The sequence below is a fragment of the Diplotaxodon limnothrissa genome, linkage group LG19 (genome assembly GCF_057381915.1).
Source record: "Diplotaxodon limnothrissa isolate DT_005_m linkage group LG19, D_limnothrissa_male_GT1.1, whole genome shotgun sequence".
NCBI classification, from domain to species: Eukaryota; Metazoa; Chordata; class Actinopteri; order Cichliformes; family Cichlidae; genus Diplotaxodon; species Diplotaxodon limnothrissa.
In genome coordinates, this window is record NC_140614.1 from 6,088,926 (window position 1) to 6,108,552 (window position 19,627).

At 39.5% G+C, this 19,627-nt stretch overlaps 2 protein-coding genes and 1 non-coding gene across 3 annotated transcripts; 1 reads left to right on the top strand and 2 right to left on the bottom strand.

The window, feature by feature from the left end:
* Positions 1 to 374: 374 nt before the first annotated feature.
* LOC146611597 (uncharacterized) lies at positions 375 to 5,741 on the bottom strand. Its single transcript, XM_085343101.1, has 4 exons — positions 4,985 to 5,741; positions 3,388 to 3,588; positions 2,623 to 2,833; positions 375 to 1,435 (listed from the first exon to the last, which is right to left on the bottom strand). The coding sequence occupies exons 1-4, from the start codon at positions 5,739 to 5,741 to the stop codon at positions 1,183 to 1,185; spliced, it is 1,422 nt and encodes a 473-aa protein (XP_085199227.1). The 3' UTR covers positions 375 to 1,182.
* A 5,578-nt stretch (positions 5,742 to 11,319) lies between these two features.
* Positions 11,320 to 14,945, top strand: LOC146611598 (zinc finger BED domain-containing protein 4-like). The gene is made up of 4 exons (XM_085343526.1): positions 11,320 to 11,523; positions 12,485 to 13,545; positions 13,691 to 14,007; positions 14,216 to 14,945. The coding sequence occupies exons 1-4, from the start codon at positions 11,320 to 11,322 to the stop codon at positions 14,569 to 14,571; spliced, it is 1,938 nt and encodes a 645-aa protein (XP_085199652.1). The 3' UTR covers positions 14,572 to 14,945.
* Positions 14,946 to 18,012: 3,067 nt separating this feature from the next.
* trnay-gua (transfer RNA tyrosine (anticodon GUA)) lies at positions 18,013 to 18,099 on the bottom strand. The gene is given in 2 exon segments: positions 18,013 to 18,048; positions 18,063 to 18,099. It is a non-coding gene; the product is annotated as a tRNA-Tyr (tRNA).
* Between the last annotated feature and the right edge of the window lie 1,528 nt (positions 18,100 to 19,627).

Here is a 19,627-nt window from a genome sequence, read left to right on the forward strand (position 1 = left end):
TCACAGGAAAAAAATGTTCTAATGAATTTTTATTCATCCATAAAAGTAAAACACTCAGCAAAGAAATGTAACATTAACCCTGTTGAACAAAGGAGTTTTTAAAACGAACCCTTCTGCATTTCTTGCTACATTCAAATTGTAAAGCTAAAAAAAATAAAAATAAAAATCTGCAGACATTTAGAAAAATGTTGCGCTTCAGAAATAACTGTAGGGCTTGTTGAAAAGCAATAAATGAATAAGAAATAATTAGCTTACACAACCTGAAAGCTCAAATATTGCAATGATCAATTTGAAATCAAAAAATTAAGTCACCTGGACTCAAAACGTAACAATACTGCGTTTTTGCAGTAACACAGAAGCCGTTTCTGGTCCTGACATTTCATGTAATGGTTTCAAAACAAAAATATTTTGACCACTAGGCAACTTTGATCCTGAGGTTTGTGTCCTCTTACCCAGTTTAGTTTTTTCTGTCAAGGACGCAAAGATCTCCATTATTAAAATAATGAACCTATTTTAGAGTCTTTTCAGCTCTTCAAACTATCTTTAATTTTTCATCCAGAAAGCAAAACTCAGATGACCCAACAGCTAAACGTTTGCCTCTGACAGATGTGTCAGACACACAGGCTGATCCCAGCACAACTCTGTTTAAGAAAGAATTTTTTAAGGAGTTTTCAACGTAAACTGCCTTCTCAAAACATGACTTGCTGCTACTGTTCTTCATGTGTTACATTATGTAAACAGTACTGTCAGATCTTACAGAACAAAACGGGCTACTTGAATCAGTCACTTTGGGAACTGGAATAAACTGACAGATCTGATTATTTAAGAGCTTCTTATGTCTTTAAAGACCATGCCTGAGCATGTAAGGCATCGTTTAACAATGCACATAACTAACGTATTTTGTTTGTGGATTGCACCATTTTACAAACCAGCCAGACATAACATGATGCAACTGCTACTCTGCTCTTCTGTTTGTTGCCAAAAAAAAAAAAAAAGTGTCACATTTCGGCCTATTTATTAGCTTTATGACTGAGAAGACCTTCAGTACTCCTGATCCATGGCTGCCTTCATATGCCTTCAGACAACGGGTCTTACCTCAGGTCTTCTTGACACTGCTCATTCTGGTGCAGTGCTTTTGGGAAGAAAAATAACTTAATTCCCACATTTCTGCCTCGCACCCGTTCAGTCTCCTTCCCACACACAGTCACATTCACGCAGTGGGTTCCTTTGCCGCATCGTTGTTATGACCGTGATCCTGTTCTCAGACAGCTCCTGCAGCTCACTGATCAGCTCCTGCACAGATGGGCTCGGCCAAGGGTGCCCGTTGAGGTAATCTCGGAGGATGAACGAACGCTCCACGATCAGCTCCAGGCGCACCAGGTGTCGCAGCTTGTGGAGGCTCAGCAGGTCTTTCTCTGGTTCCCGGCGGAAAAATCTGCAGGAAACAGGACAGGACTCGTTAACGTACCTCAAGAGCAGGTTCACAATATCTTATAGGGTTGTAGTAAGGTCATTTTCTTGTTTGCTTGTTGAAACGTCTTTAAACAGTAAATGGACTGGTACTTAAATAGCACCTTTCTTCTCCAGCTGAGAACTCAAAGCTCTCATTCACCCAATCGAACACACACATCCATACAAGTGCTTTTCTATGCCCAGGCGCCTTAATCCAACATCTCTTACACACGCACACATCCTGATTAAGGCATCAAAGCAACTCATGGTTCAGATTCTTGCCCAATGGAAATCTGACCACTGACTTTCGGATTGGTAGACAATCCACATCCTGAGCCACTGCCACCCTCATTTACTTATTAATAGGTCTATTGTAGGTCTTTGGGTCATGTGGACCTCATACCCTGTTATACAGATACAAAAAAAAAAAAAAAAAAGGCCTGCAGCTTTAAAAAACAAAAAACAAAACAGGAAACAATTTTTTCCAGGAAAAAACAAACAAACTTATAGTTAATTTAAAATAGCTGATGCTAACTGAGCAGTTGTAGGGGGGGACTTCCCGATTGACACAAGAAACAACTTGCACAAATCAAACTGCCACATCCGATCACCACTGAACGGACTAAGATTTCATCATGTATGGATGCTTTAGTGCCCTGTATATTTTGAGGCAGGTTATATAGAAGAGAAGTGCACATTTAAACAATCAGCATTTCTTAAATGACTGATTAATGCTTATTTTCATTTTTAATTAACAGTAGTTTGTGGAGACCTCTTCACTGGGATTTTATCCAAATCTTCCCTTACTTAGATCATTACATTTCTTGAAACATAATTTTATTACAGGGATTAGACATTTTAAAAAAACAAAAAGAACAAACTGTTCATTCACTGCAGAAAACTGTCCCCACAGATTAGTTCCCTGCAAAATCTTGAAATGACCAAATTTATCCAAATAATTTTGGGTAACCTGATGGGATAATCTGTTAGTTGAAAATGAATCTAAAATGTTTTATAACTGAATACTTGTTTTTAGCCATTCTTAAGGAAAAACCTAATGTTCTCAAATGAGAAGACATTATGCTTTACTTTATGATAAATAATACAGTCTGATCAACATTCTCCTGCTTAGACTGCCAGGCAGAAAAACTAGGATGAACTAAGGCTCACCGTATCCTGAGTGTCTTGAGTTGAGGAAACAGCATAGGGATCCGTCTGCAGAGACTGCCACTGGAGCGGTTCTGTTCAATATCAAGGTGCTCCAGTCCTGGAACTTTAGGCGCAATAGAGTCCATGTCTTTCAGCGTTATGGCTACTCGCAGCGTCAGCCTGGTCACACTGGGTGGGATGGTGGTGGTATAGGTAGTGAGAGAATTCCCACCTACAAGGACAGAAAGCAGCACCAAGAGTTAAGGAGAAACTTGGATTTCGGGCGATCGTGGCTCGAGAGTTGGGAGTTCATCTTGTAGTTAGGTCGAGCCCCGGCTCGGACAGTCTCGGTCGTAGTGTCCTTGGGCAAGACACTTCAACTACCGCCTACTGGTGATGGCCAGAAGGGCCGATATGGCAGCCTCGCTTCTATCAGTCGGCCCCAGGGCAGCTGTGGCTACAACTGTAGCTGCCTCCACCAGTGTGTGAATGTGAGTGAATGAATGAATAGTGGAATTGTAAAGCGCTTTGAGGGTCTCGAAAAGTGCTATATAAATGCAATCCATTATTATTATTATTATTATTATTTCCCCCGCCTGAGGCTCAGTTCTGCTTTGAAAACCAGGAATTAAGATGCACTGACATTGCCAAATAAACTGCATATAACGATGCAGAAAGATGCTTTTTAAACCTGCGCAAAAAATATTAGTTGCCTAACAATTATGCAGTTGTCCCAGACCAACTAAAAGAAACCCACACAAACTGCAGAACAGCAGAGTTACTCACCGATGATAGTGAGAGATTTTAAGTGTTGCAGAGGACTCAGCCAGGCCTGCAGGCGACACTCAACGCCCTCTCTGATGTACCTGTACCTGACGGCCAGCGACTCAAGAGAGGTGAGACTTCTCAGCGCATTCTCTGACAGGGTGGTTTCTGGGTAATCCACCAGTTCCAGAGTGGTCAGCACAGGGCCACCGTAGCAGAACACTGCAGGACCAAAAAGTATGTTTATTTCTATATCCTAGCACAGGGGCGTCCAACTCCAGTCCTCGAGAGCTACTGTCCTGCAGCTTTTAGATGCATCCCTACTCCAACACAGGTGAATTAAATGATTGGATTACCTCTTCAGCATGCCATCAAGTTTGGCAAAGTCCTGGTAACAAGCCATTCATTTGATTCAGGTGTGTCAGAACAAGGATGCATCTAAAAGCTACAGGACAGTGGCTCTCAAGGACTGGAGGTGGACACAACGGACTTTGACCACAGTGCTGCACAGCAAATAAAACCATCTGCAGTTGTAATAGTATAAAACGTTGGGTAAAAGTTGCAGCAATTAAGTAAGAAACAGAACACTGCAGTATGCAGTAAGGGAAACTTGTCTTTAGTCACTATTTGTACATGACCTAATCTGCAGCTTGGCAGCAGAAGTATTTTTCTTTTGTTTAATCAGCCCTTTCAGGATATGTTAGTTTGTTGATATAGTGGCACAGCCATCTCATTATGCTGGATACTTTGTAATAAAAGCATTTACACAAACTAATCTGTTTGGCTTTGTTCTTCTCCTGGTTCTTACCATTGTTGCTGCGCTCGTCCCTCTGGCCCTCGTTTGGAGACAACGCACACTGCTTAAGCTGATGCAGTGGACAATGAGGCCCACTGTGTCAAATGCAGCACCGAGATACAGTAATACTAGTACAGCAGATTGGCCATATGTATCAAAACTGCAGTATCAAAACAAATTTCTCCAACACACTAAATTAAGTCTAAAATTTGGATTTTGAGTCATTTTCCTTTCCACTGCCATGTTTAAAACAAGCTGTCCCTGTCACTAAACAAATATTTGAAATTGTCATTTGAGGTAAAGTGAACTGACCAGCAGTAGTTCGTGTGATTAGGCTAGATCGCGGATTGCATTCAAGGTTTGTCTATGTGTAAAAGTGCAGGTGCAAAGCACACGTCTACAAAAAGTTGTTTCAACCTAGACAAATTCCCAGGAACAACTCAGGGCTATGTGGCAACTTCAGCGTCGTCTGTACTGGGATTTGTAATGCTGTAACATAATGTACACTTACAAATAATAGTCATAAACATTATCCTAAACACACTGCATTGGTGTTACTGGTGTTGCAAGTTTGCAAATAGGGCATTTTTATGTAATTTACAAGCTAAAGCATATCTATGTGCAATATTAGAATATTTAAGGTTTGTTAATAGTGACCTCCTGAGCCAACGTGCGTTAGGTCTCTTGATGGATGTGAAGGACAGCATAGAAAATCTTGAGGACAATGGCACAGTTCTTGGCTTACCAGCTCTAAAGCCTGGTTTTGATGCTTTGATAGCCTATACCACAGCAGTTTCCCGTTGGATGAGTGACGAGACTCACCTGGTTGGTCCGGGTCCGCTGGGTTGAAATAATCATCTGGCAGGGGCTCCGGCGGCTCCCCTTTCATCCCCCAGGATAGGTGTTTGAGCTTGGTCAGGTTCAGAAGCAGGTTGTGGAAAACACTGCAGGGCACCGGCCTGACCGTGTCCAGCCCGTAGCCCTCTCCCTGCTGGTGGAAGAGCAAGTACCGCAGGTTGACCAGGTGCGACACGCTGTTGATGAACTGCACCGTGTTGGGCAGACGGACGTTGCACACGCTTAACTGAGTCAGCCGCCTCCCCAGCTGGACTGCCAGATTGTGCCCCAGAACCGGCTCGTCCCAGATAGCGTTTCGCACCCCGACACCCCTCAGGTCGGGGAACCTGGAAAGGGCGTCCAAGTATTTCTCCTTATACTGCCGTCCTCCGTCCACAAACACAATGGTGGAGAGTGACGGGAGGAACTTCACGAGGCGTCGCCACTCTTTGCGCCCCAAATGCCGCACCGTTACTCGGGTGAGACTGCGGTAGTTTAAAGTGTCCCAGAAGCCGTACGTATAACGTCGGAGGTCGGACAGCACTACCGTGTAGTCTCTCCACAGAGACGGGTGGTCGACGAGATTCTTTAGGTGCTTGCAGCAGAAGCGGACAGTGTGTTTTTCCTCCGTGTTCAGGTAGCTGAGAACATAGACCCAAACTTCTGGTGGCAAAAGCTGTATCTGTTCCATAGTTAATGTTACTACCCGATCCGTACCGGAAACCCGATCGGTACCCCGCATGCGCGAAAGGTTTCTACTTCCGGTCGTAGCGTTTTACGATAGTTCTGGGTCAGAGTATCTGTTAAGATGTTAAGAATAACAAGTATATCTTAAAATGTTTGCAATAATGAAGCATTTCAGTACAATGTAGACAAAAACGAAAAATAAAAAGATAGTTACGGATCAGGACTCCCCGATCCTTACTGCGCATGTGCAGATGTTTTCTTCTTCTTCTGTTCGTTTAATGGCAGTGTACTCCCCAGTGTACGAGGATACCGCCACCTGCTGACCGAGCGAATAAACCCTATTATAAACTGAATTAGCGTCATTACAAACGTGTGTTAAATTTGATTTAGCGATAGTCGAGTGTGTTTACGCTTGTCTGTGAGGAGAGGATTGTTGGAATAGTGATGATGATGTGCGCTATCACTGTCAATTGTCAGTAAACACTTCATCTGGCTGATGAATCTACACGTGAGATATTACAAAGTCTGCATTATTAACTCTGTAATTAGGCGCCATTCTTCTTATTTTACGGCGCTGTTGCTCAATCGGGGGACGCTCTGTTGAGGAGAAAAGCATGAATTTCTTTGTATACGGATTATCCATTGTTTAAATGTCCCGGGCAGTCGAAGAGGAGGCAGAGCTGTTGAGAAATGCTAGGAGCTAACTGGGCGCTAACCGTATCTTTTTTTTTTTTTTTTTTTAATACTTTAATTAAATTTATGCACATATTACAATCTCTCGTTGGGAGACAACATTTGTGCAACAACATCTTGAAAAGGTTGAATAAGAAATCAAACGAAAAAAAAACACATATATACATATACATAAATATATGAAGGCCATTTTTATGACATATAACAGTTTCCTTTCTGCGAACACTTTAACATACATGTGGCTTACTTAGTACACCAAAAACACAATCATTAAAAGGATAGAGATTGAGTCCCATTGTCGCATATCAAAGCAGCCTCTTTACATGAATCCCTCAGTAATTCTAAAGATGACAAAAAAGATTTTAATTCAATTTTCAATACAGTTAGGGAAGGTCTTTTACTTTGCCATTTGCATTTGTGTATGTGGTATTTGCCCATAATTATCACCACCTTGTGTAGCATGGACAGTTCCTTAGATGGATCACCATTATTATATAAAACTTGTGTTAGAGTCAGTGGGGTCATCCCATCTATTCTTATACTCAACCAGTCTACTAGATCTTGCCAAAAATCAGTTGTTACTGAGCAGGAAAAAAACAAATGATCAATACTTTCCGCATTTTGTGAACAAAATCCACATGGCTCTACCTCAAACCCAAACCTTTTTTTAAGCATTTCAGCTGCTGGGTAATATCCATTAATTATTTTAAATTGCATTTCTTTGACTTTGGGGGGGATAGGCCATTTTAAAAAGTGCGTATATTTGTTCGTTATTTTAACATTACTCCCTTTTAGTTTTGTGTTACTGTTAAAGTCGTGAAATAATTTGTTTTTAAATATCTTGTTCATGGTTTTATTATTACAGTTTTTATCCGTCAAAAGAATCTGGTTTAGATGTAAAGAAGGTAGACTAATTTGTGCCTTAGAGTAATACAAATAACCTTGAATCAAACTCAACAGAGGTAAGGGGATTGCCTTACAAACCTTGTCATATTCTCTAAGGGAACACTGAATGTTAAACTTAGCATTAAAAACACCCACTGAGAGAAACTGACCCCTTTCATCAAGTAAGTCTGTTATGAAGATTATGTTTTTTTCAAACCACTCTTTAATAAACAATGACTTCTTATTAATTGTAATTGTTCTGTTATTCCACAAGGTGGAGCAATGTGGTGAAAAGTTATGGGCAAACACCATCTTCCAATAAGACAAGACCTGCTTATGATATTCTGACAGTTTCACAAGCAACTTCAATATATCAAAATCACATTTCAGGAGAAAATCCAACCCTCCCACCTTTTTGAAAATATTTTTTGGGATATGGAACCATATGGAGTCAGGTTTCAAGAGGAAGGCTTTTATCCAGTTTATTTTAAATACTCCAACCATTGATTGAAAATCAATTGACTTTATACCACCTTTAGCGTAATCTTTGACAAGTTGTGATTTTTTAATGTAATGTGTTTTATTGCGCCAAATGAATTGATAGATTATAGAGTTAATCTTTTTAATGCTTTTCGGGGTAATGTATAGTGAGTATGCTGGATAAACCATCTTTGAGACGCCCTCTGATTTGGATAATAGATTGCGTCCAAAAATTGTAATATCTCTCGTCAACCAATGATTTAGTGTTTTGGACATGCCATCAATTTTGTCTTTTAGGTTTTTTGATTCTCTAGTGTTGATGTCTTTGTCTAAATAGATGCCTAGATACTTAACTTCATTTTTCACTGGAATCGTCCTCATGCTATTTTCCAAACAATCATAAAGTGGCAAAAGTTCACACTTCTTTAGGTTCAGACACAAGCCTGAAGCTTTAGAAAAAATTGAAATGACATTCAATGCTTTCTCGAGTATTGATTTATCCTTTAAAAATATTACTGTGTCATCTGCAAACTGACTTATTTTCAGTTCAATATCAAAAATGTTTATTCCTTCGATGTCTGAATGGTTCACAATGAGGTAAGCCATTAATTGAGTGCAAAGAATAAATAATTTTGGAGAAATTGGGCAACCCTGTCGAATTCCACAGAATATGTCTATCCTAGATGTTATGCCTGGATTGAGCGAAACATAACTATAAATTTGCTTGTAGAACAGTTTGATCACTTTGCAAAATTTGTTTCCAAATCCAAAAAGTTCTAAAGATCTAAATAAAAAATTATGGTCTATTGAATCAAATGCTTTAAAAAAGTCAATAAATAGTATTAAACTTTCTGAATTAATAAAGGATCGATAGTCAATCATATCTAATATTAATCTTATGTTATTATGAATCTGCCTTCCTTTAATAAACGCTGATTGGCACTCATCAATCAATTTGGTTAAGATGCTTTTAAGCCTATTTGCATATACTAAGGCTAATAATTTGTAGTCGTTACATAAAAGTGTTATGGGTCTCCAATTGTCTAGCATTTGTAAATCTTTGTTTGGTTTGGGTAATAAGGTTATTAATCCTGTTTTCATTGTTGGGGATAGTTCTTCATTTTTTAAACAATCCAAAAAGCCATTAAATAACAAATCTTTAATGTCTTGCCAAAAGGTTTTATAAAATTCAATCGTTAAACCATCAATTCCAGGCGATTTTCCATTTTTCATTTGTTTTAGAGCTGTATCTAATTCGGATATTTTCAAATCTTCTTCTAACCATGTTTTATCATCCTCTTCCAATTTTTTAACCTGATCTTTAATCATATCAAAAAAGATATCTGCATTTTCTTTTTCAGTTCTTGATTTATACAGATTACTATAGAACATGTTAATTTCCTCACTTATTTTGTTTGGTTCCTCAATTATAGTACCATCCTTACTCAATTTAGTTATTTTTTTCTTTGTTTGTCTACGCTTCTCTAGACTATAGAAATAAGATGAATTTTTTTCTCCATATTCAATCCACTTGGCTCTAGACCTTACATATGCTCCTTTAGCTTTAATCAAGTACACCTCATCTAGCTTATTTTGTAAAGATTGTAAGCGTTCTGACTCTTCCGCAGTCATACAGGGTTTACCACATAATAAATGAATTTGTTCAATTAGATTTTTCTGTTCACGTACGCGTAGGGCAGACACTTTCTTTCCCGTTTCTATAGCTAATTGTTTCACATTATATTTAAACCATTCCCATTTACTGACATTAGTCATGCTCATATTGTTAATTTCTGATTTAAGTTCTTTAACTTGTTTACAGAAGTCTTCGTTTTGTAATAAACTATTGTTAAATTTCCATATGTTGTCAGATCTTTGTTGTTTACGTAGAGATAATAAGAGACTTATCAGACAATGATCAGTAAGTGGGGTTGACTGGGTCTCACATTTCGTAACATATGATGATACTGTTTGGGAGACAAGCCAATAATCTAATCTTGAACATACGTTTTTATTTGATGGACTAAACCAAGTATATTTCTTCGTATTTGGGTTTGTCATCCTCCAATAATCGATCATATTGGTTGTCGTACAAAAGTCACAAGTAATGCTATCGTGTTCTGGTTGATTTCCTCTTTGTGGTTGTCTGTCAAGCCATGAGTTAGGAGCCAGGTTAAAATCGCCTCCAGTTATCACCTGGGTAGAACCATATGTAGTACTCCACTTTGCAATTAATTTACTTAAGTTAGACATCATATTTCTATTTAGCGACCTGTTATTGTATCCATACACGTTAATAAGAATAATTTTCTGTTCACAGACTTCTACCAACACCATGATCCAATGCCCCATTCCATCGCTTTTATGATCAATAACTCTCCCTGCAAATTTGTTGAATAAGATCATAACTCCTGCTGAGTGAGTAGTACCATGTGAATAAAGAATACTATCTCCCCATTGATGTTTCCAAAATGTTTCCTCTTCCTTACCAGAATGTGTTTCTTGTAAAAACAAAATGTTTGCCTTAATTTCCTTGCAGAATAAGAACATGGCCTTACGTTTGACATTGTTTTTTAAGCCTCGAACATTTAAGGAACTTAATAGAACAGCCATCTATAAGATAAAGAAAAAACAAAAACAAAAAACGCAAGAACAAAATACAAAACAAGAACAGTAACGGCTTCCTTGGCACTTACTAGAAGAAAAAAAAGTGCTTGAAGCAGGAATAAGCCTAGTGTCCTACCTATGTAATCATAACAGTACCCCGACCCTATCACAGTACTACCCCTTTATATATGCGGCAATTTTAGCTCTGTATAGCTCACATTTAACTACGACTTTGCTTTTTGACCCTCTCCTATTTTTTATTTGTGTATTTTTAACAGATATGTATATATAAACATATATATACACACATACATACCCACATTTTATGGTTAACTTGTAGTGACTTCTTCAAGTGCATCTCACAGATCGATCCTTTTACCGTCTATTATTGCATAACCCTCCTTTAGGAATGCTCTTTTGCCGTTGTTTCGAGCTTCCTGCACCTTGGGCCACAGCTTGATCCGAGCTTCACGGTCTTCTTTGGAGAAGTCTTCTTTAAATTTTATGTTCAGTTCTTTGCAGACCCTGGCCTCTTTGGATTTCCTCCATACTTCATCCCTTGCCGTCCTCATGCTGAACTGTATGATGATTGGCAGGGGTGGAAGTAACGAATTACAAATACTCACGTTACTGTAATTAAGTACATTTTTTGGGTACTTGTACTTTTACGAGTAATTTTTCAAGTGTGTAATTTTACTCATACTTGAGTACAACTTACACCATGTAATCTACTTCGCTACTTATAAAATCAAAAGTCACTACTGAGTACGCCCACAATTTGAATTAATATTCAAACCTTTCGTCTGCATTTTTGCAGCCAATAAGGCCGTGCAATCGCAACCGCGCCAATTTAAGACGTAAGCAAAGAATAAACTCCGCTGCAGCAGCAGGCACAGGTGTCTGGAGGTGCTAAATGGTGGAGTATAAACTACTTTATAGACGAAAGATTTGGAGACAAAGAAGCCAAAATGGAGACAGAGGACAACACTGTCAACCATGAAAACGACGTAGAAAAGACGGAGGACGCGTGCCCGTGGCCATACCTGGAGGAATTTTTCGTGTACAGAGGAAGAAAAGGAGACAGCGTCCAGATGCAGTGCAAACTTTGTTTGACCTCTACAGTCATTTCAGCTTACAAGACTTCAGCATCTAATCTAAAAAAACACATTGAGGTAAGAGGTTTTACAACTATACGTGTATGATATTGCTTTCTTATTTTTCATGTGTGTTAAGGTTACTAGTTTGGCTAAGATATTGTCACCGCCATTGGTTAGCCTGATATTAAAATAAGACGGAGCTAGCTAATGTGCGTGTGTGCATGCATAACTGAGCTACAATTCGTAGGAATGTTTTAGCTTATTATTTGGATAACCACCGTCATTACAATAAATTAAACTTGTAGTCATTTAAAACTCACAGGCCTACAATCAGCTGGCCTATTTAAAAAAACAAACAAACAAAAAAACAAACAAACTTGAACACAGTGCTGAGCTGCATCTCAAATTAATCTTCCAGCTCTCAGCTGACATGTACCAGAGCCCGATTGATGGATCAGTTGATCAGTATCATTGGCCTGATATAGGTCTATCATAGTGACATGGCTCTTAATCAGTAGGGTTATATGTTTCCCAATATGATATCTTTTTTAAAGAACATAATGTGGATTGGTTTTATTTGTTAGCTGTATGGGCAGCATTTTTGTGTATGTGATCCCTTTTCTTAAATTAGATTTGCTAGATACACATATTTTGCTCTCTTAGTATTTTTAGGACCTGACTAATACTGAAAACTTTAGGGTGATACTGATAAAAAGGAGTTAAAAATTTAGATACTGATACATTGGTCGATACTCTTTTTACAGATAGTATACATATTACAGAACTTAGAATGTATACAGAAATTCATGTTTTTTGCAATGATCGTTCAAAATTGGTTTACACTTGTGAATAAATACAGCAATATATCTGCAAAATTTGACCAATTCACCACTCTTTTATACTATGCTCAACAATCAAAGATTAGCTCAAGTCTAGTTGAATAATGTTTTAAAAATGTGTTTTCTTTTAGTGTTAATCACAGTGATGTTATGAAGTAATGTATGAACCTGACGTATGATAATATTTATCTCTACAGAGGAAACATCCATCGAAGATTGAGCAGTACAATATCACTGTGGCATCAACATCTCGACAGCGAAAGACCACAGCCACACCAAACAAGCTCTCAGCAAATACACAAGCCAAGTTACCAGACCTGATGTTGAGAGCTGCAAACAAACATGTTCCACAAGCAACTGTTGACAAGCTTGTCATCAATTTCATATGTGAGGGTCTACAGCCATTTGCAGTGGTAGAACAGCCATCTTTCAAAGAATTGGTTACCACATTACAACCTCAAGCCAAAGTCATCTCCAGACCCACTGTCCGTGCCAGAATCTGTGAAGCTGCTGATCACATGAAGATGACTTTGGTTGCAGCATTGGATAAAGTCAAATTTGTTGCTACCACTACTGATTGTTGGTCAGCTCATCAGAAAAGTTACCTTGGAGTCACATGCCATTGGATAGAGGAAGCGTCCCTGGAAAGAAGATCTGCAGCACTAGCATGCAAAAGATTGAGAGGGTCTCACACATTTGACATGCTTGCTGGTGCGCTTGATGATATCCATTGCCAATACAAGATTAGAGGCAAAGTTGTAAGAACCACAACTGATAGTGGATCCAACTTTGTCAAGGCCTTCCACATGTTTGGGGCACAAAATGATGCAGATGAAGCTGAAGATGAAGCAGACCCAGAAATTATTGACCTGACTGACCATAGGGACTACCATGAGGCAAGTGCAATTCTTGATGAAGACTCTGGTTTGGAGTATCAACTTCCGCCTCATCAGCGATGTGCATGTCACCTGCTAAACCTTGTGGCAACAACTGATGCTGCCCTAGCAGAGAGCATGAATGAAACCTACAAGAGGCTCTCCCGTGCAACCTTTGCAAAATGCCAGGCCATTTGGAACAAAACTGGCCGATCTCATTTGGCTAATGAAGTGGTAGAGGACAAGTGTGAGCTACAGATCATTCGTCCCAATGCAACACGATGGAATTCAACCTACCTTGCCATTGAAAGGATAATACGCATCATTGATGAGAAGGGGGAAGATGCCATCAGGAGCATTTGTGAGGAGTTCAAGGTGAAAATGTGAGTAAAATTGGACACCTACCAATATGGTTTCAAATTTTGTGAATTTTCCTTAATGGATGGTTAAAAACGTGAGCAGACTCTTAATATTAAATCAGAAGATCCCTATTATAGTCATGGTGGGTTTTGTTGTTGTGTCTTACAGGTTGAGTCCTGCAGAAGTTGCATTCCTAAGGGAGTACTGTACCACCATGAAGCCACTGGTGAAAGCTTCAAACATCCTTCAGTCTGAGTCCACTTCCTTTATGGGATGGCTCCTGCCAGTAATCCAACAACTACTGTCCAAACTTAGCAGGCTGGAGACATCAAGCAAGACATGCGTGCCACTCATCAGAGCCCTGCAAAATGGCCTTCAAAAGCGTTTTGGAGCGATGATGGAGGATCCAGAGTTGGCTGCAGCTGCAGTCCTCTTACCCAAGTTCAAGACTTCCTGGACTGACAGAGCAGATGTAACAGAGGCTGGTAAGGATTCATGTGATCCCATTTTTGTGTATTTTTACATTTGAACACATGCTTAAGTGAGTATTTCACCTAATACATTGTAAGTTATTGATGGTCTGTCCTGAATACTAAACAATCCTTTTTGAGAATTTGCCGATTTTAAATTTGTGTTCAGGAATAATCACTGAAATTTAAATAACAAAATTGTGTTATCTACTTGCAATTACAGCCTTGACATACATCAGACAACATCTTGAAACGACAGAGCATGAGAGTGAGGATCAGCAAAGAGAGTCATCTGATGAAGATGAATTCTTCTCCAGACCAGTCTCCAGAAGGCTACAAAGTGCAGTTGAGCTTGATGGTTATCTTGCTTGTGCCACAGACACCATGGAGCTGCTGCACTCCTTCTCAGCCATCAAAAACCTCTCTCTTAAACTAAACACAGCTCTGCCTGCTTCTGCTGCGTGTGAACGACTTTTTAGCTGTGCTGGTCTACTCTTCACTGCCAAACGAAGTCGGATTGCCTCTGTTAATTTAGAAAACCAGCTCTTGCTGAAACTGAACAAAAGGTTCAGAAAGTAAAGTGTGAAAGAAATGCTAAGACTTTAAGACACTTACCTGCCTGTTGTTCAGTGTATGGGGAAAAGTTTAAATGGTTCTACGCATGTTCAGAAACATTTTTGTCATTGTTTTAACAAACAAAATTCCTCCTTTTATATCTACATTTATTTACAAAACAAGTTACCTTTCTATACCTTGTTCATCTGAAAAATGTGCTTTGAACATAAATATTTATACTGGTGAATCGAGTTGAATGCCTGCTATTGACAACAGAATAAAACATCAGTCTGTTAAAAAGTAATTAATACTCTGAGTAGTTTTTGAGAACAGTACTTTGTACTTTTACTCAAGTATTTTTTTAACACCAGTACTTTTACTTGTAATTGAGTACAATTTAACCAGTGTAACAGTACTTGTACTTGAGTACAAATTTTGAGTACTCTTTCCACCTCTGATGATTGGTCTTGGCACCTTGTTGCTCACTGCATTGTCTTTCTTCCCCAGTCGGTGTACTGTATCAACCATGAGCTGCAGTTTTTCCACTGATACAGGAACCACTCTTGTTAGAATGCCGATCACTGTTTCACGTGTATTCTCGTTGTCCTTCTCTGTCAGACCCAAAATTCTGAGGTCCCATCTTCTGCGGTAACGTGCACTCTCCCGACAGCTCTCCTTTAATTCTTTGTTTTCCTTCATCAGCGACTCCACCTTCGTCGTCAGCTTGTCAATTTCCTCTCTGTTTTTTTGGGTCGCCTGTGTATTTACTTCAATGCGTTGTTCGAAGGCTTCCAACTTCTTTTCAAGCGAATCAAACCTTTCCTCGCATCTCTTTGTGAAGCCAAGTAAAACTTCATATACATTCTCGATGCTCACCTGCTTCTCAGTTATTTTGCTTTTCATTTTTTTGGGATTGGGACTTGGTAACGGAGTGTGGTCACCTATGGGTCTTCCGATCTCTTTCTGAAGTTCCATCTCTTCTATATCTTCATCCTCACATGCTTCCCACATAGCAGCAAGGTTGTAATCATGGTCGGAGAGGCTACCTGTTAGCTTGGGGTTAGCCATTTTTATCGCTCTAAGTTTATCTTTGTGTCTGCCTGAAGGTCTGTCAAAGTAACTTCCAGGGGGTTTCGCTTGCGTTCTACTTCCTTTGGAGTAACAGTTTGTCAGTAAAGTATTTTACAGGACATCAAAATCACGTTTCTTAATCAGACCCGCAGATTGTACAACCGCTTATTCCGCCATCTTTCTCTCCTCCGGGCGCTAACCGTATCATTCAAATATATTGAATGTCGCAATGTTGGCAAAGAGAGGAAGTAACGTAAGATTTGCGCATGCGGGGTACCGATCGGGTTTCCGGTACGGATCCGTACCGGAAACCCGAGTTTCAAGTGCTATAGTCTTGCTAAAAAAAAAAAGACTTCTATAAATTATTATTATCATTTCGTTTCAACAGGTATACTGGAAACTGATCTGCAAGCAGAGCTTTAGTCCTCATAATGTTGTATTTGTATGTTGAATGTTGTATTTAGGGGGAAAAAAATCTTTATTTTATGGAAACAGGCCCAAAAAAATGAATGTGGTCGGAAATTCAATAACCGAATTAAAGTCGCTCAACATCACAATCTGGAAAGTTTTTATCAAGGAATTTCATTTATGATGTCTATGTAGTCCTTTATTTTTTGTCCAATGTCTGATATGTCCTTTGAAATTGTTATGCCGTATATATAGTTATATGGCGTTTGTTTTAGTTTTTTTTGTTTGTTTGCTTTTGTATCAACAGCTATATTCACCTTGGGGAAAAACGCGTGAGGCCAAGCAGCCAGACCCAGCTAGGTCTGGATTCTTGGATCCAGAAGTTTCTTCCCTTTCATGGATTATTCATTATAATATTTAGAATTTATTCAGTGTATTATGAGAACTACAAAGATGAGATAATGCTGCAGGTTTCCATTCAGGTTCAGTTGTGCTGCATTGTAGTCACCTGCAGGAAACCAGAGCAAAACAGAAAGAGGCATTATCACCAGTATTTTCATCAGCTGCCTTAATGTCTGACAGATTAGTACTTGTTGTTAAGCTGTATAGAGTAGTGCACATGTAGGCTAGATTTGTGAACAATACATCATTAAGAATCATTCAGACTGATTTGAAACCTGAACATTTGAAATAAACTCAGTAAAAAAACCAAACAAAAAAAACCCACTGGAACAGCTGGCTTACAGTTTGTGAGTGTCAGCCGAGAATACTGTGAGAATATTTACAGTCCTCTCAGTAATTTATCTTTTTTAAAATTCTGTGTTAATGCAGGCGTTAATACAGGATTGTCGAAGTGTATGCTTCTATTTATTTTAGTGTTGCTCTCCTTAAAAGTGTGGAGAGAGGCAGAAACATGTTGCTGTTTGCAGATCTTTAATAGTGCAATCTGCACAGAATCTGAAGAAGAGAGAGAGAGATGAGAGATAGCCTTTATTTGTCAGTTGCAGGTCTTTTGCCCACAACCGAGATGACAGACCTTGCCAACCGTACATACAATACAAACATCACATTGGGGAGACAGGTCAGGCCAGGTAGCGAGGAAAAAAAACATTGAAATGTGGAACACAAAAGGATAATACAGGAATGCACAGGTATCAACACACCATAACACAATAAACACAGACAAGCAACATGGGAAAGAGTTCCAGTGTGTACATCTGATCTGGGACCGCTGCAATCTTTCGACTGCGCCTCCAGCTGACCCGATGTCTACATCATGGGGGAGGTAAGCATTGGAGGTGGCGTTGGATAGGGAGGGTGATGCGTCGGTGAGTGCTTATCAGTATATGTATGTGTGTGCGTGTCCATAGTTCAGCTGAGACAGTGTCCTTCGCCCTGCCAGGCTAAGTAAACAGTCTTCCAGCCAACCCAGGTGGCCTTGTAGGGAATGGGAAGGAACAGACTCAACACAGTCGTTATCAGGGAGTTTTTGTTCGGCTCCAGCCTTGAGCTCCGGCCTTGAGCCCACAGCTATTGCCGAAGGGGTAGCCGCATTATGATGGTAATTTTTCTTTTGCAAACAACTCATGAGAATTTCAAGCTGTTTTTAACACTCCGAGTCCAGCATAATGCATAATATTCACAATAAGTGCAGTAACAGTTATTAGTTAGTGACCTGGGAGGCCCGATGACTCTCTATTTGTAAACAATTATTAGAAGCGAACATGCTTCAGGTCAGTACAGTCAATGAAGTACAGCTAATGTTTGAACTTCAAACAGACTTCCAACTTTGTCTGACATCATAAAATTCAAAACACTCCCATAGGGCTTAAAATCTCCACCAGTTGCTCTTAGAACTGAAGAAGCTTCTCAGATGAGAGGTGAAACGTCTTGAAGGAAGCTTAAAGATGTCCAGACGCTTTTCTTTGAAAGCTCCTTAGACTACAATGACTGATAGCCTTCTTGACAATTTAGTGTAAAAGTATGTCCTTCGAGCCGGATTTGAACCAGCGACCTAAGGATTTCAGCTACTGCCTCTACAGTCCTCCGCTCTACCAACTGAGCTATCGAAGGCACGTCGATGTTTAGCCTCACGCAGGACAGGCTGATGGGTTCAGTCAGGGTGAAGTTATCCATGCGTGTGGTTTGGCTAATGAACGCCGGCCTTCACCTGACTGCTCGTCTTTAGCTAATGATGTTTCCTTTTTCCTCCAGCACGTTTGAGGTTTGTGGTGATGACCACGTGACTGATTCAGGAAGTGGTTCACAGGTTTGGCGTGCGATTCAAATTCTTCTCTTTTCTTGGCAAATCTTTTGTGTGATGAAACCAGCAAGAAAGCGGAGATTTCCCCCTCTCTGGGGAGATTTTGAACTGATCTCGCCTGATAAGGTATTGTGTAATAAGGTCATTTATTAGTAATTAAACTAAGTAATAAAGTATAAAGTACACAGCGGATCCCGTGTTGTTATTTATTTCTTCCAATTTCTGGTATATTAAAAGGCGAAGTGTCTGTTGTGTTCAAAAGAACTTGGATTCAAAAATCCAGGTAAGCCGTTTAGGACGCAGTGATAAGACTGTATACAAACATAAAATTGCACAGTTCGTTTGTATTAGACACCATTAATTTATGTTTAAAATGTGACTTAATTAGGGACATCTGTAACTGAATATTGCCTTTTTCTTTCCTCATCAGGGGAGAAGAATGACGTGGATTTTCCCCATTTTCTCTGAAAACTATGGTTTTCAGGACACACATCCAAAGAGAAAGCCATGGTCATTGTGTCCAAGGCATCTGCAGTTAGTTCATCAGATATGTGGACCCCTATCAACACTGATACGTATCTAGCTGTGACGTGCCATTTTATACACGCAAGCAGCTCTTTGCATTCTGTTTTCCCTGCAGCAAATGCTGCTGAAAATTTAGCAAAAGTAGAAGCAGCACTTGTGTCAGAATGGGGTATTACACACACTTTTAATGCCTTGTGACTGATGTGCGTGGCACAAATTGTGTGGCGCAAAGTTTAAATTGACACATTAAAAAGGGCTCCTGACTATATAACTCTGTTGCCTGACATCTGGGCAAACTGTAGGAAGACAGTGGGTTATTTCAAGAGCACTTTCCACTGGAAACATCACTTTACTTTTTTATTATAATATTCTACACAACACCATGTTGTTTAGGTTGCTGCTGCAATGATACTGGAAATAATCATTTTTTGTTGGCTACTTTTATAGAGGAGGCTGACACAAGTGCTGGAGCAAATGGGCCAGCTAGCATTGAAGCTAATTCAAGAGGTGGATACATGCTAGAACAGCACATAGCATAATGCGCCGACGTGTTCATGACCTCAGGGAATGCGTAAAAGTAGCTTTGGCAGACTTACACACTGACATTGCCCCACTCTCATCAGAACACTATGAAATTATTGCAGGATGTCTAAGAGTGCCGTCCATATTTAATGATACCACAGGTAAGCTGTTAGAGGAGAAGAGAGGGTCATCATCAAATTTCAGTCATTCAGAGGTTTTACAAGGTAAAGCAGGAGATGCAGGGAAGAGGCAAAATTCTGAATATACTGCTGTTATAAGAAACAGCGTCCT